The sequence below is a fragment of the Drosophila miranda genome, chromosome 2 (genome assembly GCF_003369915.1).
Source record: "Drosophila miranda strain MSH22 chromosome 2, D.miranda_PacBio2.1, whole genome shotgun sequence".
Classification (NCBI taxonomy): domain Eukaryota; kingdom Metazoa; phylum Arthropoda; class Insecta; order Diptera; family Drosophilidae; genus Drosophila; species Drosophila miranda.
Genome location: NC_046675.1, coordinates 29,977,015 through 30,000,000, shown reverse-complemented (window position 1 = coordinate 30,000,000; position 22,986 = coordinate 29,977,015). Strand labels below are relative to the sequence as shown.

Here is a 22,986-nt window from a genome sequence, read left to right as displayed (position 1 = left end):
TAAATCACTTAATCCCCCATATGGGGGAGAGCACGTTGCACCGTTCTTCATTTTAATTGCAGAGTCATTAAGTGCATCCTTCACTATCTCTTGACCGTAAATCCCAGGGGGGTTAACCACTCTCTACCGCTCATTTGCCCCGCTATAACATGCGCTAATAAGTATGGTGTATAATTTTTTTTTAATAATTCCACCAACTGTCACGAAGGAAATGGCAAAAATTCAGCAATAAATTCCTCTACGAGGCTCATTAATGCAAAAAAACGAGGGGTGGGTAGGCTCCCACGTCCTAGGGGACCCCACGTCGACAGGACAATTGGCTGCACTTGTGTGTCCACTTAGTTTGGGGCCACAATATCCACAGCATGGCTGAGTGGTTGCACTCCACTGACAGGCCATCCCCTTGACCCCCCCCCCCTCGCTGTTCATGTGCTTTTAAGTGAGTTTTCATGCGGCTGGCATTTCTGCTTTACACTTTTGCCCGCTTTAGTTGGGCTGGGGGTTTGGTGCAGGCATTTCCGGTCTTGTCATTTCATACTAATCAACATCCGTTTGAGCGGAACAGCATTTTTCGGAACAACATTTTCCCAACTGCATTATTTCGCGGCATGGCGGGGAGGATGGGTTGATTGTAATAGTATTTTCGATGGGGCATTATACGCATTTGTTGCAGCATTTGCATTGTAATTGCAATACAGTGCGTATAAGTGATGTGTGTGCGTATAAATTAGATTTGCGTTCGGGACTCGCCCTGAACTATGGAAATTGAAAATTTATTGCATACCACACACACACAGCAAGAGGCACGAAGCTCCAGGCCCACATGTGGCCGGGGGGGCGAATTACGCATACGCAGTGTTTTGTTAATTTTATATTCATAAATGATGGGCCGCCGTTCGTTCCGCAAACAACTCCTTGGGGAAATTGCATAACGCACTTTTCGCCTCTTTCGTTTTCCCTGCTGAAATGATGCTGGGACTTATGGTGGGGCTCTCTGCTTTGATCTCTGACGACTCCGCCACTCGACGGACTAGCCAAAAGCCCCAAAGAAAGCACCATAATCCGGTACATTTCACTTTGAATGCTCTCTTAGGCATAGTCTCGTAGTCGTAGTCCAGGCTTTTGGCCACTTGACTTGCGCACCAAATGCCCCGCCCGGGGGTAAAGTCCAAGCCATAAACATAAAAACCAAAAGGGCACCAAAAGCCCAGCCCTCTCTCTCCTTGGAAAGTATTTCCTCTAATTAGTGAAAGTCGGTTTTTGGGAGCAGGGATTATGGCTTAGGAGTTTGGGAGGGTCCTTGAATGACTAATGAAAATTTTCGTTTAATTTTATAAAGATTTGTCACAGGAAAAAGCTACTTAAACTCTTAAGAGGTTATATTTTTAGTCCGGAAATAAATCTCAGCTGCGTGAGAAATTCTCATCCGAAATCGTACACCCTTCGGTCTCTTTTTACGTGCGAAAAAAGTTATTAAACTCTTCCCTGAATGAACTTCTATGAGCACTCAACAATCCCATCAAGTATTAAGATTTTATTCCACTGTTCTTCAGTTTTTATTACAGCACACACACTCCTCACGTTTTCATTTCACTCGATCCCTGTCTCCCTCTCTCTCTGTCTGCCTGCCTGCCCGTTTTTTCTGCCAACTCACCAATAAAACTGCATTGTGTCTATAGAAAGCCAAAGCGAAAGGCAAACAAATTAGTTCTATCGAGAAACACATCGTAAAAGAAGGAACGGCAATGGGAGAGTGGGGTAGAACATCGAAATATTAGACGCGTCAATGGCTCTGCACATTTTGCACTTTTGCAATGCGAATCGAGGCGAGGCGACAAGTTGAACAACATCCAAAGCTAAAAATCAACACAGACAAAGAGGTGGGGGGATGACAGCACTGAGAGAAAAGAGCAACAGGAATGAAATAAACTTTGAACTAGAGCCCTTCGTGAATACTTAGACGAATTTACTCTAAGTGTTAATCGGTAATCAGTTTCAACGATCACTTGGGCAGCGCAGTCTTCGTTTTTATATTCCTTCATTCTCCCCTTCCAGGCAAACCGCTGCTGAGCGAGCAGCGCTGCTAGAGAGAGAGATAGCGAGCAGCGCTGCTAGAGAGAGCGGGCGGCTTCTGCTTTGCATTCTGCCTGCATCGTCGACGATCTGTCGGCTGTCGGTTTTCGGCTTTCGGATCTGTCTCAGTCGACTCCCGAAACCTTTATAAATTGCAGCAGTAATTTAGCTTTCTCTGTCTCTTCACCGTGGACATGCCTGAACTTGCACGGCAGAGATAGAGAGCAGAGAGCGGGCTGTTTGCTATTTAGGAGCAGCGCGAGCGACTCATTTACAATCTAGCACGCTTTTTCTCTCAGTATTGGCAGTGTTAACTGAAGAACTGGCTTCTGTGTTCTGGGGAAACCTATGTACATAGACATATAGTACGTATGTACATACGTACATGGCCAATTCAATGGAACAAAAAGTGCAACCAACTCTGATGACTCGCATTCTGGCGCCGATGCTGTCTACATGAGAATGATGCCTCGATGCCGATGCCGATGCCGATGCCTCGATGCCAATGACGATGATAGAAGGAGAATGTGTGTTTAATGGTTGACATTGTTGTTTACAAATTGACTTTTGTTGGGGCTGCTGCAGACCCGACTCCTCTGCTTCTCTCCTACTACTACTACTGCCTTTCAATAAACATTTGCTTGATAATATGCCAACATATGCATAACGTATAAACGTACATAGTACATAAGTAGCTTACATCGCTCTCTTCCTCTCTCTCTCTCCCCTGTCTGTTACTCGCAGAACTACAGCAATATCAACAACAGCAGCAGCAGCAGCAACAACAGCAATCGGGCAAACATCAGGCAAATGGAAATGTTCTGACCGGAATGCCGTCGCATCATATACGCGGACCACGCCCACCGCTACGCACTGCCTCATCAACGACCACCAACAGCAGCAGCAATAACTCGGCCATGGGCGTGGCCGGGGTCGGTGTGCTGCTGGATCAAACCCCCTCCGGTGGCAGTAGCAGCAGTGGGGTAAGCAGTGCGCCCAGCTCCTCAAAGGGCCACCATACCCACACGCACAATCATTCGGGTGTGCACCTGGTGCATCAACATGGTGGCGAGGGCATTGTCATGACCTCCTCCTCCGGCCAGGGTTTGGGCGGACAGCAGCAACAGCAGCAGCAAGTGCCACAGGCGGCCATCGATGAGATGCGCGTCTGATAGGTATCGGTCTTTGAGTTGGACTTATAGTCATCAGAGGGGTAAGTACTCGTAACAGGGCAAGGGAAATAAGTGTGGGGGGGGGGGGAGATGGGAAGATAAAGTATCAAAATACACTACAATTTTATTTGAATATCGAAAGGTGCATCAGAGGTACTCTATTTTTCTTCATTTCCTGCATTTCTTCTTAGTTGCTTTCCTCTTTTTGTGGGTGCTCTTGACCTGCTTCTTCTTTGGGCGTTTAGCCTTAGCCACCTTCTTCTGCTCCTCCTGCTCTTTCATTTGTCTGTATTCAGGACTCAAGGGATTCTGGGTAAACTTGTATGTAATGTGCCCACACGCATTGACCTTGGCATATTCATACAGATAATATTTATTATTCATTTCGCGTATAATGCCAAAACGCAGCCCCACATCGAGGGCCTTTTTCAATTGATTGGTGAAATACTTCTGTCGCCACGTGCAATCCAATGTGATTAGGACAAACTCCACAATATCCTCCCAGTCGCAGGGCGGCTCCAGCGTCTTCAGGGCCAGTGTTAAGTAGTCGGCAAATGTGAGCTTCGACATCACCACAAATTGGGGCAGATATGTCGGAGATATTTCTGATATATACTTTTGCCTAAAGAAAAATGACACAAAACTCAAAACGACTACCAATTTAAGGTCCCCCGTTAGGGATGAGGAAGAGCACAAAATGGCAAACATATGGAAACCCTTTTAGAGGCATCCCGACAAAAAAAAAGAGAGGTACACGCCACACACACACAGGGGTCTCTGATCAAAAAATAACAAACGGCATGTCAAACATTCAGCAGCCAGATATGTGCTCCCTCTTTCTTTAAAAATAATGCATAAATAAAGTAAAAATAAAAGGAAAGAGCACGTGCTGCTGCTCATGGGCTCTGGTGGGCCAAGGTGGCACAGAAATGTCGCCAGTCAGTGGGTTGGAAAAAAAACATGAACAAAATGCGAAAGTCAACAGACCAGACCGTAACCCGGGTGGCCTGGCTTGGCAAGGTGCAAGGTAATTTGCGGCATGCAACCTGGAAACCCGAGAAGCCCAAAAACTTATTTATTGTACCGCGTACTCGTAATTTGAGCTCAAACACAAATTAAAACTGCAAGGTGGCCAAAACACACACAAAAAAAATAGTGCAAATTTCATTAACTACCAGTTTTTGTAGAGTTGGCCAAAAGAAGGTGGTACAACAACAGCCAAAAAGGAAGTACAACAATAGCCTACGGCAGGAGCAGGAGCAAAACGGAGCAGCATTAATTAAACAGTTATTTGGTAAATTATGGATCATAAAATCTCAACAGGTTTCTGAGTTTTATTGCCACTAACCAAAACTCTGCTGCAAAATATAGTTCGAAGTTCGTTCAGCATTTAAGGAATAGTAATCGTAAAAGAAAAGCATGGCACAGGCAGCAGAAAACTATAAATCTATGCACAAGCAATTTTATTGTTATAAGAATAAAGATAATTATAAGCAGAGGTACTAAAAAATATAATTTTTATACCAAAAATAAGTTTCTGATTTTTAATATAAAACTCAGAAATAACTCGAATTTTTAGCTTTTATAAAAAAAAATTTAAAATAAAAAATCCTAGACGATTTAAATTATTTTATTTAAAATAAAAATTCAAATATATTTTGAGCGGGGATATGTCTATCAAAAAGTTCCATATCTTTCCTTTGGTATATGTCCTTAAGTAAAGGAATGAAATATTAATAGGATAAATAATAAGAATAATAATCTGAACATTAATAGGAATAAATAAATATTCCGCTATAGCAAATTAATACAGGAAATAGTAATTAAAAATATGCGATAATATTTGTAGACAATTCTGCAAAAATATGTCAACATTTCGGAGGCTTTACTCAGGGACTTTGGAAAAATGATTAAAAAAAAAAAACACCAACTACAGAGATCTTCTATTGAAAATCCTACCAGACTGAATGGCAAATGAATGCCTAATTTAATTTTTTTAAACCAGCTCAAACCCCTAAGCCACCACCAAAAAGATCCACCTACATGAATCCCACTTTCGCTAAGAACATTTTTATCTGGTGTCCACTTTTTCTGCCACTTCTGGATGCCCCTGTTTCCATTTACATATCGTATGTACATACATATACTCGTATGTATTCTTATGTTTGTGTGTGTGTGTGTGGATCAGGGGTCAGTATTTCACGTGGCATACAATTAAATTTGCATTTCTTTCTACCTACAGGGTGTGGGTGTGGGTGTGGGTAGGGGTGTTTGTTTTCTCCACCTTTGCCGCAGCTTCCTTAACTTTTAGCTGATTAACATTTCTGTGCTCTGTGCTCTGTGCTCTGTGCTGTGCTCTGTACGCGTTGCTGGGCGCTCGTGGAAAATGCAATTTTCCTTGCCAGCTAAAGTGAAAGGGGGCCAACGGCAAATGGCAACTTTTATGTAAATTTACACCCACACTCTCGGGCACCCGTCAAAAAGGGCAACGACGAGGGGGCGTGTCGAAGTGTATATGTGTTAAAAGCGCAATAAACATTAATTTTACATTCTTTTTCTCTTTCCTCTCTCTCTCTCTCGTATTTCGCTCCTTTAGCCACTCTACTTCCTTTTGGGGTCCCCAACAGTTGTTTAAGTTTCTCTTTATATCTCGTATGCCCTTTTAATCAGTGGGTATTATGGTTTTTCATCAGGTGCTAGAACGAAAGTAGCAGAAATACTAAGGGCATAGAGAACATACAGGAAAATAGCATACTTAAGGGGTCCACAAGATCTTTTTCGGACAAAAACCCATTTTTTGTGATATGTTTTTAGCCGCCAGTTATAGTGAAATTTTTACAGAGCTTATAGGCTTTCAAAAGTAGAAATAGTTCTCATATTTTGTGGAATTATTAATTGTTAAACGATTACATATTTTTAAAGAAATCCTTGGAATCTGGAAGGGTATCCATACATTCGTACACCCAAAAGCCAAAACCATTCTCATTTTATTTGCTCGGTTGTTGAATATTTTGGGTAGTTGCTTAAATTATGATCAAAAGGTTGTTCTTGAGACTCGAAGAGGTAGTTGGCGTGGAATTCAGCAAAGTTGTGCCTGGGGTTGGGGGGAGTTCTGCCTGAGAACACAGGCTTTTTCTTTGATTGCAAAACCAAACCAAAAGCAAAACCAAAACCAAACAGAAACTTAAAGTTTAATGATTCAAACCAACATAATTTGAGGATTAAACCAAATCTGGAAGCAGAGAATCACAGAAACTGCTGGAGAAATGGTGAAATTTTTGGCAAGAATTTCCAATTAATTTCTGGGTAGCAAACATTAATAATTGCAAATTTAGCTGTTTGTTGTACGCACGACTAGGAAATAGTCGTATCACTAATCAATTGAGTCAACACATAAATCGAGTGTAAATTTCCAAAGGAAATTATATATTAAATGCTGCTTGCTCTCCGGTTTCCGCCTGCCTGCCTGCCTTCCAGCCCTACCATCGATTTTGATTAGTTTGGGGAATTACAATATTTCGCAAACAGGGAAATTTTCCCGTCATCCCCTGACAAGTTTCCAGAGAATGCGGCGAGAACTTTATGCAATTTTGTGTGATATGCCACACACCCACATCCACATCCTTGTGGGCTAAATGTGTTGTGTAATTAGCGCAAAAGTTTTCAAGTTGCATGCCGCCCACACAGCAGCCCCCGAGTGAAGTGGATAAGGGATTAGATGTTAGACATTAGACGAGTTGTGTGGTAGAATTTTGTTTTGGAAATTTGTGCATGTTATTCTATAGAAATATCAATATAAAATAAATAAAAACCATAAATAATCGTTTAATCTTTGGTTCATGGTTCTGTGGTTGAGTTTCTACCAAACTGAAAATATCAAAATATATTGTAAAGTATTGTTCACCTTTTTACTACTACCCACCACTTCTTTATCGATATTTTGGTATTTTCTTGTATAAATGTAAACATAATCCAGTATGCTTTGATCTGAAATCAAATATTTAGCCATATATTGAATATTACGCTCATCCGAAAGTGCTGATTGCGCTCAAATTCAAGCATCTGTCAAATGGTTTTTACGGATCAAGATTCAAACCTGATCCTGAAATCCATTCGCACATTCATGCTAGTATTCTATAGAAATATCAATCAAAACGCGAGTCCTAATGCCAACGAAATGTGATATCAAGGTCCTCCTTTGTTGAATACTCATTCCTTCTGGTCCAGTGAATTCCACTGCCACTCCCACTCTGTCACTGGGGGCATGATAATGAGCTTATGAACCTGGGCGAAAAATGTTTCAACACTTGACTAATGTTTATTATTTCTTGAGCATAGCTTTCCCCCTTTCGAGCTGCCTCGAAAGATATGCAAAGTGGCTGCACAAACATCCGCGTAATACGTTAATGATGGTCTCTACCACTGGCTCTCTACTCTCTCTATCATTCCCACTCCCCCCCTGCCCCTAGTTGTGCTAGTCAACTGTGAAAAAGAGGGGGAGAAGGGAGAAGAACCCTTGCACACATTGTAGCCCGCGATTTGCATTACGCGCATTACTCAGTTCACTCATTTTCATGCCACTGCTACTTCTGGTAGTAGTTTTTGGTATCTCTCTTCCAAGTCAAGTCTAAGCACACTGACGACCACCTACATTGTTGCCACACCACTCATGCCACCCATCCAGCCACCCACCCACTCCTCTGCGCCACAGCCTGTGCTCCCCAGTCAACAATCTGCGCCAAATTGTGCGCTCAACTGTGGTAGCATCCCCCCCCCCCCCTGCGCCGTAACCCTTATTTCTCACCAACCACTATTGCCGTTAAGCCCGACCAGCCCCCCGCTGCCACTGCTGCCACTACTGCCCCTCCTGCTGCCCACCAAAGAGCCAGCAGCCTGGCAAAACAAAAGGCAGCCGCGCATTTTTCGCAAACTGCACTTTACTTTGCACTTTTCGCTTTCTTTGCATAAATTCTCGCCCAACCCGAGTTTACTGTACTGCACAGAAAAATGGGCACGGGCCGGGGCACCGGCACGCACAGGAGGGCAAGAAAAAACTTAACAAAAATGTAGAAAAGAAAGTACCCCCAAGAAGAAAAGTTTAGAACTTGAGATACCTCTTATTTCGCCAATTTAATGGTACATCTGTAATCTCTAGTGCAAATGTTGTGCTTGTTTTTAGGGATTACTTTATGGAATACCTTTTAAGGGTTTCAAAAAAGAAAAAGACCTGAGCATCGAAAAGATACACTTAAATTTTAAAAAATATATACCAATATATTTGCATCGGAAGTGAAAGTAGTAAAATTTAAAGTGTTTCCACTTAAATTTGACCATTAATATGAAAATATTTTATCTAAATATGTTTAATTTTTAATTTAAATATTTTATATTTATTTATTATAACTCTTTTATATTTTGATTAAATAATTTTATAGTGTTTTCACTTACGTTTTACCAAAAATATACAAATATTTGATCTATATAAATTTCATTTTAAATAATTAATTAACTAAAAAATTACATTTCATTATTAAATAAAATAAAAATAAAATAATAAATATATACTAAAAATAAAATTAAATTACAAAATAAATATATATCCATAAATTTAATAAATTATATATATATTTTCACTTACATTTTCATAATTATTTAAAAATATTTGATCTAAAACTATCTTATATTTAAATTAAATATATTTCTTATAAAATTTAATAAATTATATTTATTTTAAAACGTTTTATTATTAAAAGAAAATATCTTGTATATAAATTAAATATATTTCTTATATAATTTAATAAATTATATTTCTTTTAAAGTGTTTTATTATTAAAAATTGTTTTTAAATATAATTGTGCTTCTTTTTACTATGCCATTTTTCTCTGAGAGTTCTCATAATATTAAAACAAGAATTCTGTTTATTCCTAAGCCTTAAAGTGTCGAATATACCCTCTGTTTCTTTGCGACTAAAGGGTAGCAAAAACACAAACAGCATTTGAAGAAGGAGGAAGAAAAAAAGGGAGGAAGAAAAAGGAGACTATGGGAGGATGGGAAGCAGAAGTAGGCGAAGAGAGGGAGGACCAAAGTAGTAGAAAAAAAGAAATAGAAAAAGCAGAAAGTAAAGAAGAAGTAAAAGCAAATGAAGAAGCAGCGGCAGAAGAATAAACATGGCATGCAGCTGCTGCTGCGCCGTAGAAGATTCTCCGTTGAATTTTAAACTGGAAAATGTGAAAAGTGGAAAATGCCAATGCCCAGAGCGCAATGAAGTGTATGGCCATGAGAACAGAGGTAGAAAACAGCATCAGCATCCAGCCAAATGGAGCTAAATTCTCCGATAGAACAGATACTCGTGTGCATCGTATGACTGGAGATATGATGGATGCAACTGGAGTGCAACGGCTAGAAGGAGCAGCTTGGGGGGCATGAAAGTGGAAGGATTTGTGGATGGTTCATAGATCTCCATGGATCGCCCGATTCCACTGGGTCCATGTATCTCTTTTCCCCCACCCCACCCCATGTATCATTTGTAATTAGAGAAGGGCAATTAATATTTCTCGCACGCCTCTCAAATATCGCATAACTCATGAATATTTATGGCGGATAATTTCCATATGCTTAACCACGTCATTATATATTACCATGATATATTGGTTTGTTTGTTTGTTTGCCTGCTTGCTACACATTAATTGGTTGCAAAAACATGATTTTATAATGGGCTTGTTTTTGCTCTTTGCAGCTCCATAGAAACCATGCGCGCGGAAACGCCCGAGGAGTTCTATGAACCAAAGCAGGTGCCGCCCCAGCAGCAGGCCCTTGCCCCAGATGACAGCCAACTCAATGGGATACCGACACTAGTACTAGTACCATCCTCAGCTGCATCCACTGACCACAAGCAACGTCAGCAGCAGCAGCAGCAGCTAAAGAAGTTGCGCTTCAAGCGGGAGATGCACGCTTTGGCTTTGGAGGGCGGCGACGTGGCCAGGGGCTATTGTTCCTGCGACGAACAGTGGACCAACTCGTCCTCGCCCACATCCACGACCACATCGGCAACCATGTCGCCGACACTGCCGACCGGAAACGCCACTGGCAGCGGCAGGGGAAACGGAAATGGTAGCGGTATTGTCAAACCGCATGGCGGCAGAGGAGCTGGACCGCGTCTCAAGCAGCAGCATCATGTGCGCTTCTCCGATGAGAAGAACTTTTCCGATTGAATGGAAAAAAAAAAACAAGAAAAAACAAAAGAAAAACTACTAGACTGCACCTAATCTCTGTTTAGTCGTAGGCTAAGCAAAAAAAAACTTAAAACAAATCATGGGAAAACCCCCCTCTCAACCCCAAAGGAAATCAAGAAAATGCTGTAGCTAAAAGTTAGAGACTAAGGGAATCTGTAAATATAGTTAATCCGTGTTTAGTTACTCACTAGATCTGTTGTGACACATATATATATATACTATATATATAGGAATATAATCAAGCTATAAAATACAATTTGTTAGATAAGTGTAGCACAAAAGAAATCGTTTTTTGAATGGAAAAACAATGAATTATTAAACATTTGTTGATAGAGCTGCTGTTATACGGTAGGTTTTTCACCGATGAAGTGTTTTGCCATTCACACAAATTCTCTCCTTGTTTACTTCGGTGACATTCTAGAGCAACGTGTTTCGAAAAGTATTAAAAACTGACTTTTTGATCGCTAAATTGTGCCATTCACATGTGAATCCACTCGAATTTTCATCAATTTTGGTTATCATTTGTTATCATCTGTGAAAAACCTATCGTTTAACAGCTGTTTAAGAGAATTTTATTTCCTGCTGTGTAAATATTCTAGTAAAAATTCAAATAAAATGTGGTATTATTTACTTCAAGTAAAAAACATAAAAAATAAAAAGAAAAAACACACAAAATAAACACTAAAAAAGCTCAAAATAGATTACAGGCAAAAACAAAAGAAATTAATAATTGAAAACAAAAACATAGTTAATTATTTTAATTAAAGCTCTGGCAAAAGGAAAATGGCGTTTTTTTTTTGATTGTGTACAGAAGGAAAAAACCCAAAAGCAAAGCAAACAGAAAAGAAATTAATGGAAAAACAAAAACCCTATTAATTTGATGAATATATTCCACAGAATTGATATAATTATGGCCATCAAATTCAAAAGGCCTAAGCACAATAGTTTTCAATTATTTTACTCTTCAGCAATTTCCTTGTAAACAACCTAACAGAAACTGCCGATTTCTAGACTCAGTTTAACACTCACATTACCCAAATATTATGTATACTATGTATATTATTTCCACTGAAATATCTTCCATTTGATTTGTAAAAATATTCAAGTAAAAAGCGTCGCCAACAAAATTATGACATTTGTATATTTAAGTGCAAATTTATAATCGTCTAGTTTATAATAAATACAACTAATTAAATTAAGTGAAAACAATTAATGTGGAAAAAGCGAAAAACAACAACAAATAAACCAAAGGAAATATAAACGAAAATATAAAAACTAAAAACAATAAAAATAATTAAATAAATAACTAAAAAAGGGATGTTTTTTATGGTTGGCAAAAGGAAAATAAAAACAAATGAAATGAATATTTGGCAGCAGAAATATGGCTATGGAAAAGGCTCAACCTCAGGAAATAATTTTGTATTTAATTGAAATAGTGATATTATATTTAATTTAATTTAATTTACAATTATCCGTAAATTGTGGAATTAAATTTTAAAAATTTTGATAAATTCAGAGTTTGGTGAATATTAAATGCTATGGTTTTATAGGACATTTCTGGGTATAACAATAATGAATAAAAATGGATCAAATCGGATCACATCATTGAATGGTGCTCTGTCATGCATTAGGTGTTAGAATCGATTATAAGCCCGAATCCTACGCTTAAATATATAATATGAATGACCCGAAAAGAGACTCCCAAGAGCCTGGCAAAGCCTTGCCATTAAACGAATTTCCATAAGAAAAGTCCATTTTCTATGGACAACTTATGAACTTTGGGAAATGCCATGCCTGCCGAAACGGCTAATAAAGACCTTAAGACCCCGTCGGAGACCCGAAACCGAAACCGAACCCGATCCTGTAGGATTCATTTCATTTTAAATGCTTTTCGTTTATGTGAATATTTTTGTTGTTGTTGTTTTGCTTTTGGGGGCCATTTTAATGGCTGACATTTTTATGGTAGCAAGCGGAGACCAGCAGGCAGTGGTTATTAAATCAAATTTTATGGCTCAAACCCCCCACCATATGCCAGAAAGAGTGCAAAAGAGAGAGAGAGAAGAAAGTTGTATTGAGTTTTGTTAAGTTTTTGGTTCAAAAAATTCAAGGTTCTGTGCGAAATTAATTTCTATTACAGCATCAAAAAATTCCTCGAGCCACCACGCACCAGCGACCACGCCTAACCAACCCTTAAGCGCACCTCCGCCCTCCCCCCACCACCTAACTATCTGCACTTGAAGCTTGTTTATATTTGGCGCAAAACTATTCCAATTAACTCTCCAGAAAAAATGAAGAATAAAAAGAATTTACAAAAATAGAGCGGAAAAAAGAAAGCTAAAAAAGCAAAGTGCCCGCCGGTCATTTTGTAACTCTTTTGTGGATCCAGAGTCCTGGACCAGAACCCCTGACCGCTGACCCCAGACCTCTGGCCTTTGTTTGCCTTTGCTTGATGTGTGTTGCATGCAACAGACCTGTTTTACTTGTTGTAAGTGCCAGGCCATGAACAAAGGGGTATGATGGTTATGGAGTGGTTCTTGGGACCATCGCCCGACTCAGCTGCCCAGACGAAGGCGTGCTGCCGCGGTTGCTGCCTCATGCAACATCCAAGACAAGTCTTTGGTTGAACTCTGGCAAACTTAAGTCCCAATCTTCTAGGGTATCTACCAGTCTCGACCCTCTAAGGGGGTCTCTTCCTTTCATGTTGTTCCTGTTGTTTGTTGGCTTTTGCCAAAGCGAAAGTTTTATGCACAAATTTCATTATTTAAAATGTGTTTGTAAGCATACAAAGTACGTGTTTTCTGCCAGTGTATTCGTGTGCAACACGCGCTGTGGCAACAGCACCAACAGGCATTAATTAATTTAAAATTAAACTCACTTCAAATTGGTTAAACTATTTTGATGAGCACTCAATGTTGAGTACAGAACTTTATCACTATTTTTCACTATTTTTCCTTTTATTAATTGATTTTTTTCCACAAATTAAATTAATTTGTTTTTCTACTCTCCACTGCACAGTTGTGGTTGAAAGACCTGCCATTTGGAACCCTCAATTAGCCTGCGAGGACATCCGCCTGCCTTCCTCTTGAATTCTATTTTATTTGTTGACCAGAAATTAAAAAAAAATGCCAACTAATAAGCGGAAAAGTTTTCTATCACATTACCAGAGGAAAAACTCCAAACTCTCCACCCCCCTGCCCCTTTAACATCCCCCTTTAACCCACAACTTGCCCTAATGTTGGTTTCAAGTGAATATTCGTTTTTAATGTTTGTGTTTGCGTTTTTTTTTTATTACAAACTAAATGCGAAAAATGTGTTGGTCCAAGAGATGACAGAGGGGGAGGGGGAGGGGGAGGGGGAAGTTGGGGAAATGGGTTGCGAGAAAGTTGCAAAAGGGGGGCGGGGGGTTACGTGTTAGAGGGTGTCTTCGTTTGACACTTGCTGCTGTGGTTTTTTATTATAAATGTTTTATAGGTGGAAATTTTACAAATTACTTTTTATGCCCAGCCAGTCACTGCGAACATAAAAACTTGACGACAGGTGTAGCAAATTATGATTATTATTTTAAATATCAAAAAACCACACACACACACCCCCTCATACCCCCTCTGGAAAAACTCTGTGAAAAATCTGTTTTCTTTTATTATTTGCATAATTTTTATGATATATTTTTATTCTTTGTGGATCTTGCAGGAGATTTTAATAATAATAATAATAATAATCTTTCAGAGAAAGTACTTTCTCCCTCTCTCAAGGGCAAATCCCAGCCACCCATCGATTAATTAATTGGATCTAATGTACGACGACGACGAGGACGCCGAGGACTTTCAAGACCTTTTGCCTCATTTACGCGACTTGCACTTCGCGCCTCATTAAACTTCGAGTGTAAAATGTTGCAAGATGATGATCGGAAGAGTGGAGCACAGAGTGCTGGTTCGGGGCATTCCTTGAGTCCTGGCTGCTCATAAAAGTCTAAAGTTATGGCAATAATAGCAACAGCAACAGAAGGTACAACAAATTGTTGGTGTTCTTTCTGCTGGTGTGCGGGTGGGTGGTGGGCGGAAACATTTATATATTTTCCCACGGCTAACACGACGTATGCGTAATTTATGTCGCTTTGTGGCAGCAGGTGCACGGGGGTCACATAGCGCGGTTTTCATATTCCTAAAGTTCCAGCGCAAATTTGATGAATGTTTGCAGTTTTTTTTCCTCCACGGAACAGAGAGGGGTGTGGAATGAATCTGCTTGTGAGTGTTGGACATTTTTCGGAATTGTTTTAGCTGCCAATACTTTTTTGGTATTCGGGTGGGTCTTAATTTATCTCATTTATCCGAAAAGAGCTTAATTCAATTGAAATCAGTTTAATTTAAATTCAAATTATTAAAAAATGCGCGCAAATTGGTATTTTTATACGCTACAGTCGCACTGAAACGCAATGTCAAAGTGTTGCCGGACCCTAGGAATTAGGTTGTCTGGAATATAAGAAATATTAAAATTTCCCGCGCGCAACAGCGCTGCCATCTAAAAGGTCTAAAAAATACCTCAAAATTTTCAATATTTTTCTTCGATAACTATCAATGACATAATAAACTTATCTATTCCTCTATCGATACATGATGAAATTATCGATGACATCATGAAATTATCGTTGCTACTGTCGAATGTGGTGGCACTATGTCGAAGGGAGAACGTAATATTAGACAATATTGTAGAAAATTTATTCATCAATCGGATGAAAACATGTATTCAGTGCTAAGGGTCCTAGCTAGATAGTTATATTAAACGGCATATCAAGATCGGGGAATATAAATACGTCGTCGTTATATATACGGTGTATTTCGGTATATATCTGCGGGCCAGACGGTCACACTGCTCCATGCTCCATTCTAACCTTAAACTCATACATGCAACGCAAAAATGAGTCAGGAGAGAGCAAAATTGCTCAATTTTTGGTGTTACCGAACCGCACGGGCATGGAAAGGTATGGACAACATAAAAAACAGGGAAGAAAAATTTCAAGACTCCCACAAATCTCACCTCGCTGTGTCTTTGCTGACATCGAATTTGGTCTGCACGGTATGTTAAGCAAACGTTCTGAATTTACCTTGCATGCGGTATATTTTCTGGGCCGTCCATACCCTCATTTTACTCAATATTTTCCAGCTGGGACCGATTAGATTATCAAATTCTCCAATTTGATTAAATTCTTGTCCCTCACTAACTTTCAAACGATTTATGTTTGGCGCCCAAGTAATTTGCTTTCCTATCATTGACGCTGAACGATTAATACATTAAAGACCAAGGAGGTATTTTAATATTCCACCGAAAATAATAATAATTGAATAATTTTAGCGCAGTTCAGGTTAAATATATCGTGGATATTTTGGTTGTCGAGAAAGAGAAGCGATGGATCTACAAGAAGAATATACAAATGGTATTATTTGCTGCGATTTTATTCAAGCTGATGAGCTGTATAAATAGAGGGGGGCTAAGTGGGTTAAAGCTCGTTCTTCATCGGTCCATCGGATTTCACAACAATCCGATAAGTGTTATCAAATTCCAATTTTTTGAACCGAGCGGTTGCTGCGCTGCGCGTCGTTGTCAAATTAATTCAATGAAGTAAATAGAAGTAAATTTAGAGTTTATTGGGACCGGCTTTTAACCTTTTTTTATCTGGCTGTTCGGATTTTAAGGAACGGCTTGCAGGCCCAAAATGAGAAATATAACATAAGTCTTGCTAAAAAGCAGTTTCATCAGATGATTAGTTATATTTTTGTACCGTAATTTATGGTTTTTGCTGCAGGTTGTGTCTTGTTGTGGCGCGCGGGCTTTCGGTTTTCTGTAAAGGACTGCTATCGCGATGTTGGCCCAGGCCCCCAGACCCAATAAAACCGACACAAGGCAGCAGTTACATTCTGGTTTTTCCCCAAATCTGAATGGCGTGTCGAGTGCGCGCTTGTTTGAATTTTTGTGCCAAGTGCCAGAACGTTCCGAACGGTAGTACCCAGTAAAAAAGGTGCGTGTTTTAATGGCTATCACAAAAAAATTGGATATTCTCTCTGGCAGCAGCAACAATACACACAATAACAAGTGCCAGAGCATGTGCGTATTTGGTGTGTGTGTGTGAAAACAAGTGAAAAAGTGCCATAGTGTTGGGGCATCAAACACTCACGTTTAATTAAGTGTAGTACGAATATACTAACTAAATATTGGTTAAATATTGAATTAATGAAGGAAACAACAAAATAAACCCAAAGCGCGTGTGAGGAAAGAAGGAAAGAGCGAGAGAAGTCGAGTGCGAAAAGAGGCAGAGAGAGCAGCAAATAAGACACACACACATGCAGACAAACAGAAACGAAGTGGAGCTCACCAAACGTGCTGCCAACCTGCTAAAAAGGCTTTAATTTAAAAAATTGTGCAATTTTAAAAAGTCGAATTAGTGTAACCCGAAAAATTTAAATAATTTTTTAAAATAATAAGCTATGTTTTGCAAGTTTTTGAAATGTTCCTCTTTCTGCCGAGTTGGCAGCACTATTCGAGAGAGACTCCACAAACACGCACTGAAAGAGAGAGAGAGAGTCACATGCAAGGCTCCTCTGCCTCGCTCATTTCAATTTTCCTCAATGAATGAAAATTTTTCACGGCAAAGTGTTTTTTCGGTTCGTTTCGTTTCGTGCTTGCTACGCGGTCGGTCGTTGTGCTGTCGCGTTGCGTCCACATTGGTGTGCCCCTGTTTTACGCGACCCAAAGGCCTGCCTGCCACAAAAAAAAGTTGTAAATCCACCAAATACCTAATGTATATACTTAAATTTCTATTGCATGTGCACCAGCAGCGGCCATAAGAGAGAGAGAGAGTTAAATAATGTGTAAAGAGTGTTTGTGATTTTATCGTGTATATAACAAAAATAAAAAATATATTCTATGCCTTTTGCATAACAAAAACAACGCCAGCAGAAAGAGCAAAAGGAAAGAGCCAGAGAAAAGAAAACGAGTGACAAAAAACACGCACACATCAACCAACACACACACGCTCGCACACACACAGGAGACGGTGGGACGCCTACGTCAATAAGTAAAAACGGTAAGCGCTAAAATTCTTGTAGGCCCCCCTGCACCCATGCCAATTGGAAAATTTCTTATTTCATTTTGCGCTCGCCCCTTCCCTTACCCGTGACTCTCCCCACCCTTCCTCGTACACTTGCTCTTTTACGTTGTTGGCAAGCGGCAGCCTCAGTGGCGGCGACGGCGGCAGCGCTGGTCTTCCATTCACAACAGTCACACATACCAATGCACGGTGCTGCTCTCCCGCTCTCTCTCTCTCTCTTTCTGTGAGTTTAGTGTGACCAAAGCCGAGAGCGTGCTATTGTTTTTTTCTCGTTCCCGTCTTGTTTTGCTTTTTCTCGGTCTATCTCTGTCTCTCTTTTGCTTTGGTTTTCTCTCTCTGTTTCTCTTCGCTACTATATTTACATAAAACTTTTAGGAACAATACTATTTTGTTGGATAATTTGCACATCATATTGTTCATAAAAACCTGGAAAAAAAGGAGAATACAAAAACTAAAGTTGAACAATGGGCCTTAAAAAAAATACATGTGTGCGTGTGTGTGCATTCTTTATCATTGATATGTTAAATTGCAAAAAAAAGTTGAATTTCAAATTCTAGCAGCTACTGAAATTTTTGCTAAACATTGAATTTGTTGTTCTTCTGTTGTATTTCGAGTTTTGAGCCATGCCTGCGTGTCCCACTGTGCCCCTGCCTGCCCGCCTGCACTATAAGCCAAGCCACTGTTGCCGACCGAACTCCCCCATTAACCCCCATTCTTCTCTGCCACACACATGCACACATCTCTCTCTCTCTCACACAGAAACATACACTTGTGTAATTAGCGCTGCCAACTGCATCGCACACATGAGACGAGCGCGCTGCAATGCGTTTGCTTCTGGTTCTGGTTCTGCTGCTGCCCGGCCCAAATTTCTCGCTCTCTCACTCTCTGCTCTGCCCTGCTCTGCCCTGCTCTGCTCTGCTCTACTCTGCGGTTCTTTCTCTCTCACTCTCTGATTCACATTTGAATGTGCGTGGAGCGCGCATTTGTTTTGTTGATAATTATCAGCTAATTACTAAAAACGCACTTGGCAACAACACTAAAAGCAACAAAATGTACATATTTATATATGTATATATTTATATATAGATTCCATTTATGGGCAAAGCAACAAGAACGCGTGCTCAATTGACATTTATACGAGCAATGGTAGAGTTCTTAACGACCGTTTCTTCGCCTCTGCTTTTTGTGTTTTGTTTTTGCTTGTGCTCAAGTAAGGTGTGTTTCGTATACCCTGTAATTGTAATTGTAGGATACTTGCAAGGGTCGCTCCCATTGAAAGAATCTTTCTTGGAAATTGCTCGCAGCTGTTGCAAAATCAAATTCTCAGGCAATGTAAAAGCAGAACTATAACGTATCCACTTGTTAATAATTATACACAATGTGTACAACCATTTTATTGTCATTCCATCATCGTGCGAGTTGGGTGTTGGTGTGTCAGAGTGTGTTTTTGCGGTTTTCTATAGTTATAAATTAACAATGGCAAGAATATTCTCGGTTGTTGGTAATTACAGAACAGAATAGAACGGGAATGGAGCACAGTTCTATGAATTAACCAAACCAAAACCCACCCAATCACCCAGCCCCCCCCCTTCACACAGACAAAACCTACAGCTCTATGGCCTATGATGATGTCGTATGGCATGTTCCCCCGTTTTGGAAAAACAAACCCGAATGGTAATGGAAAAAAGCTCGCACGTTGATTGTTTATTAATTTATTTTATTTGTACAAATTTGGTTTATCGTTAGCGGCAAAATGTTTCTGTTGCTGTTTTTTTTTTCTTCTCTTCATTTTTATTATTAACTTCATTATACGCGAGGCACGGCACGTTTTTTCTTCTATGATTTTTCGACGCTGTACGAGTATGTGTGGTGCGTGCCTTTTATGGCCAGGACAATGAGCCAATTTTGGTATTGAAGCTAGTTTCTCAATTAGGCCAATGCACTGAGAGAAAATTTATGGCAGAAATCGAACGAGGTTAACGAGCAAGCAACCCTTTTGTAACCTTGTAAATTCCCATTAAATTTTGTCATTAATTTGAGCTTAGGGCATAATTCCCGAAAACCATGTAAGAACCTTGAACAAATCATCTTTTTTTTACAAATCTTACAAGCTGTATCTGTAGATCTGTAGATCTTTTGTTTGGGGCAGAAGAAAAAACCATTAAAGGCTGCCAGAGAACAACAAACAGGCCAACAAAAACTTCAATAACAATCCATCAAAAAGTTGGAATTGCCTAAATCCCAGAACAGACACACAAAAAACAAGATCATGTAGAGAGCATTAAAAGCAGAAAGCCCCTAGATCGGAATATAAACATGAAAATGAAAAGAAAAGCATTTGTAATGGATGGTCTTTGGGGCCCTCTCACACAGTGACTGCCAAGAATATGAGTCCAAAAGAAGAGTTGAGCAAGGGAAAGAAGAAGTTGGAATTCAGTAGGGAACACAGTAGTGTCCAAAAGTTCAATGATTTCTCTAAAGTAATGTTTTGTGATAATATATTTCTTTATCTTGAGCGAAATGTAGAGGCTTTCCTTGGGATTTAAGCAATAATGGTAATAAGCAGTGAGCATTAGCGATTGAAAATAAGCAGCAGCAGCCGCAGCAGCAAAAGCAGAAGCGCAAGAAGAAATACGATGATGGAAAAGAGGAAGAAAAAAACATTCGATAAGGCGAAGGCAGCAGCCGCAGCGCCCCAGAGCCCAGACATGGCGTATACGCAGCGTAGTATATATATATATTTGTGTGTGTATGTGTGTGTGTGTGTGCGTGGAGTAGTAGTAATTGTTGTTGTTTTTGTTGCGCTGCCTTTTTTTTACTACTATGTACTACGGGGTTTAACACCAGTAGCTGTCTGACAGCTTGACTGCCGCCGCCGACAGCATTGCGTTGTTGTTTCTTCTTCTTCTTCGTTTTTACCCATTTGTTGTAGGGTATGGAGAGTGGGATGCGTGTTTGTGGGTAGATATGTAACATTCGATTGGTGCCAAGGGTCTGATTGGGCACACCCAGCCATAAAGGGTATTCTTCTAGTCTGCACTCTTTGTGTAATCATGTGCATACGGTTTATGCTGTGTGTTTTTTTGTTGTATTTACTTTTTTGAAGTTCAAGAATATGAAAAGCAAGAAGGAGGCGGTGTACTAGTGTGTGTGCATGTGTGTTGCTCGAAGGTATTTTTGTAGTTCTCTCTTTTGCCCTCAGCTTTTGAGTCTGTCTCCTGCTGTTGGTCCTCTCATAGCTGCTGCTGCTCTCTCACCCTCTCTCTTTGGCAGGGCTTATTACAGCATAGGGTTATGTTAGAGACTAGAATATTCAAAGAGCTTGATTACCGTAGCCTCCTTCTATAGCTTGAGAGCAGCCTGTGCTGTCTGTAGCCTCTTTCTCTCTTTCTCCTGTCTCTCTCTCCTCCTTCAGCCTCTCTCGCAGCAGCAGCAGCAGCCGCAGCTCTTTTGTTATGTCTTCGTCTTCGTTGTTTGATTTTACCCACACAGTCGTGGTCCAGAATACACCAACACGCACAGTCGTGGGCCAGAATATGTGTGCCGTGCTGTGCTGTGCTCTGAACCGGTTTCTACCATGTTGCGTTAGTTTTGTTGCTGCTGCTGCTGGCTGGCTGGCTGGCTCTTGTATCTTGTATCTTATAGTACGCCTGGCTGTCGTGCAGACTGGCCCCTCGGCATTCTACAAATACTATAAACATTGGAGTTGTACTACAACTTCTTATATGGGCATCCCGCATCCCCCCTCCCACCATATCCACATTTGTGTGTGGCGCGGAGTCTGTATAGATATTTCTCTGGTTGGAGTGGTCTAAAAACAGTGCTGGATCAGTGATACAGTGATGATACATTTTTGTAGAAATGAATCAACCATTTTTAGCCATTTTTACCGCAATAAATTCCCTTATTTAATTATTTATTTATAATCCAAAACATGCATAAACTATTTCTGTAATCGTAAACCCTCATAAATTGTCATTAAATTATTTCCCCCAAAGAAAAGATTGTACAAAAAATTTCCAATTCATTTAACAATTTTTGAAAATCCAAAAATTGATTTGCCTTAAAATCAGACAAAGTCATCTGAAGCCTGACCTTAATCCGCACCTGTATTCCACTCATTTTTTTTGGTATCTGAAAACCAAAGAAAAAAAATGCGTTTTGCCCCTTTCATGGGGTTTTGCTGCCTGCTGGTCCGTCGTCAACATTTTTCGGGATCATTAATAACGTCTGCTCGGGGTCTCTCTTGGGGTCTCTCTCTCCCTCTTCTTGGGCCCCTGAAGAACCGGAATATTCAAGAAGGAAACAAGAAGTTGTCTCTTACGAAAACTCTCTCGAATATGAGCTTTAAAACTTCTTCCTTTTTTCGCTTTCTTTGTTCTATCTACTGCTGAAATGTTTCGTATTAGAATGTTTATAATAATATCTGGAATGGGTAGAGGGGATTGTATGAACTGGTTTTTCTCCTTTTGTGGACTCCACCTATCGCTCCATTCTCCCATTCTTTCGATGAGTAAGCATTTTGCGGTCTCTCATTAGCAATGGCCAGATATTACTCATTTCTCTATCCCAACCCATTTCCATACCGAGGTCTAGCTTTCAATTTCTATGGAAATTCTATGGGATGCGATATCTTATCCTTTATTATACAAAATAAAATAAAAACACGTTCCAATAAGCCGGCAAAATGTTTGCCATAAATTATGGTGTTTAAAAAAAACCTGTTACCCAAAATCTATGCTGTAATAAAAAATCCACAAACAAACCGGAAAAATAAATACAAATATAGGTATTTTTGGGTGTACCGGTGCTGGCTGCCTGCCGCCTGTTGCTACCGTTCCTCTGGCCGTCTCTCGGAGTTTGGAGAACCGGTAGAATCGGGGAATCAAGATTAAACCAGATATTTTGGTTTGGGGGCCTTTTACTACACGTATTTCCTCCACAAAGCGAAACAAACATTGATAAGAGTTTGCTTTGCTGATCTTTAAACCCGAATCCCATAAAGCCAGACAGACACAGATAGTTTCAGATGTTGTAGATTTTTGATTAAAATTAAAAATATATAATGCAAAACTGTTGACGAGGTAAACATCGGGGGCAATACTTATCTGTGGAATATACACATTTATTCCACATGAAGAGGTAAAAAAAAGAAGAGAAAAAAATTGAACCAACACAGATGCCCCTGCCCCGACAAACGCTGATAAGTCAATATGTAATTTAAATTTTTTTTTTTTCATATTTTAATAATGATAAGGCAATGTTCATTTATACATACACAGAGGCTTGTGTGTGTGTTTTTTTTTTATGGATTGCGAACGTTTTTATTGATTCTCATCACTCACTCTGTCAGTTTGTCATTTGGTCAAACATTTCGCCCCTAGAGACGCGCCTGGCGACGCGGAAT

The 22,986-nt window shown here is 39.8% G+C and overlaps 2 protein-coding genes across 11 annotated transcripts in view; both read left to right on the top strand.

Annotated features, from left to right (window-relative positions):
• The window catches only part of LOC108157488 (neuroligin-3), a 37,672-nt gene extending 27,603 nt beyond the window's left edge, over positions 1–10,069 (top strand). Inside the window, exons 11-12 of one of the 2 annotated variants that reach the window (XM_017289585.2) lie at positions 2,818–3,286; positions 9,982–10,069. In XM_017289585.2, the coding sequence (XP_017145074.1) occupies positions 2,818–3,245 (428 nt within the window). In that variant the 3' untranslated portion in view covers positions 3,246–3,286; positions 9,982–10,069. The remainder of the gene's footprint in view (positions 1–2,817; positions 3,287–9,981) is intronic. The other variant, XM_033389549.1, reaches the window with a different exon arrangement.
• A 5,969-nt stretch (positions 10,070–16,038) lies between these two features.
• Positions 16,039–22,986, top strand: part of LOC108155751 (putative transcription factor capicua) — a 53,993-nt gene continuing 47,045 nt past the window's right edge. For 3 of the 9 annotated variants that reach the window (XM_033390108.1, XM_033390106.1, XM_017286785.2), the window contains exon 1: positions 17,031–17,555. The gene's annotated coding sequence lies outside the window, so the exon portion shown is untranslated. Of the gene's footprint in view, positions 16,094–17,029; positions 17,556–22,986 lie in introns of those variants that run through there. The other 6 variants (XM_033390105.1, XM_033390104.1, XM_033390109.1 and 3 more) reach the window with 4 other exon arrangements.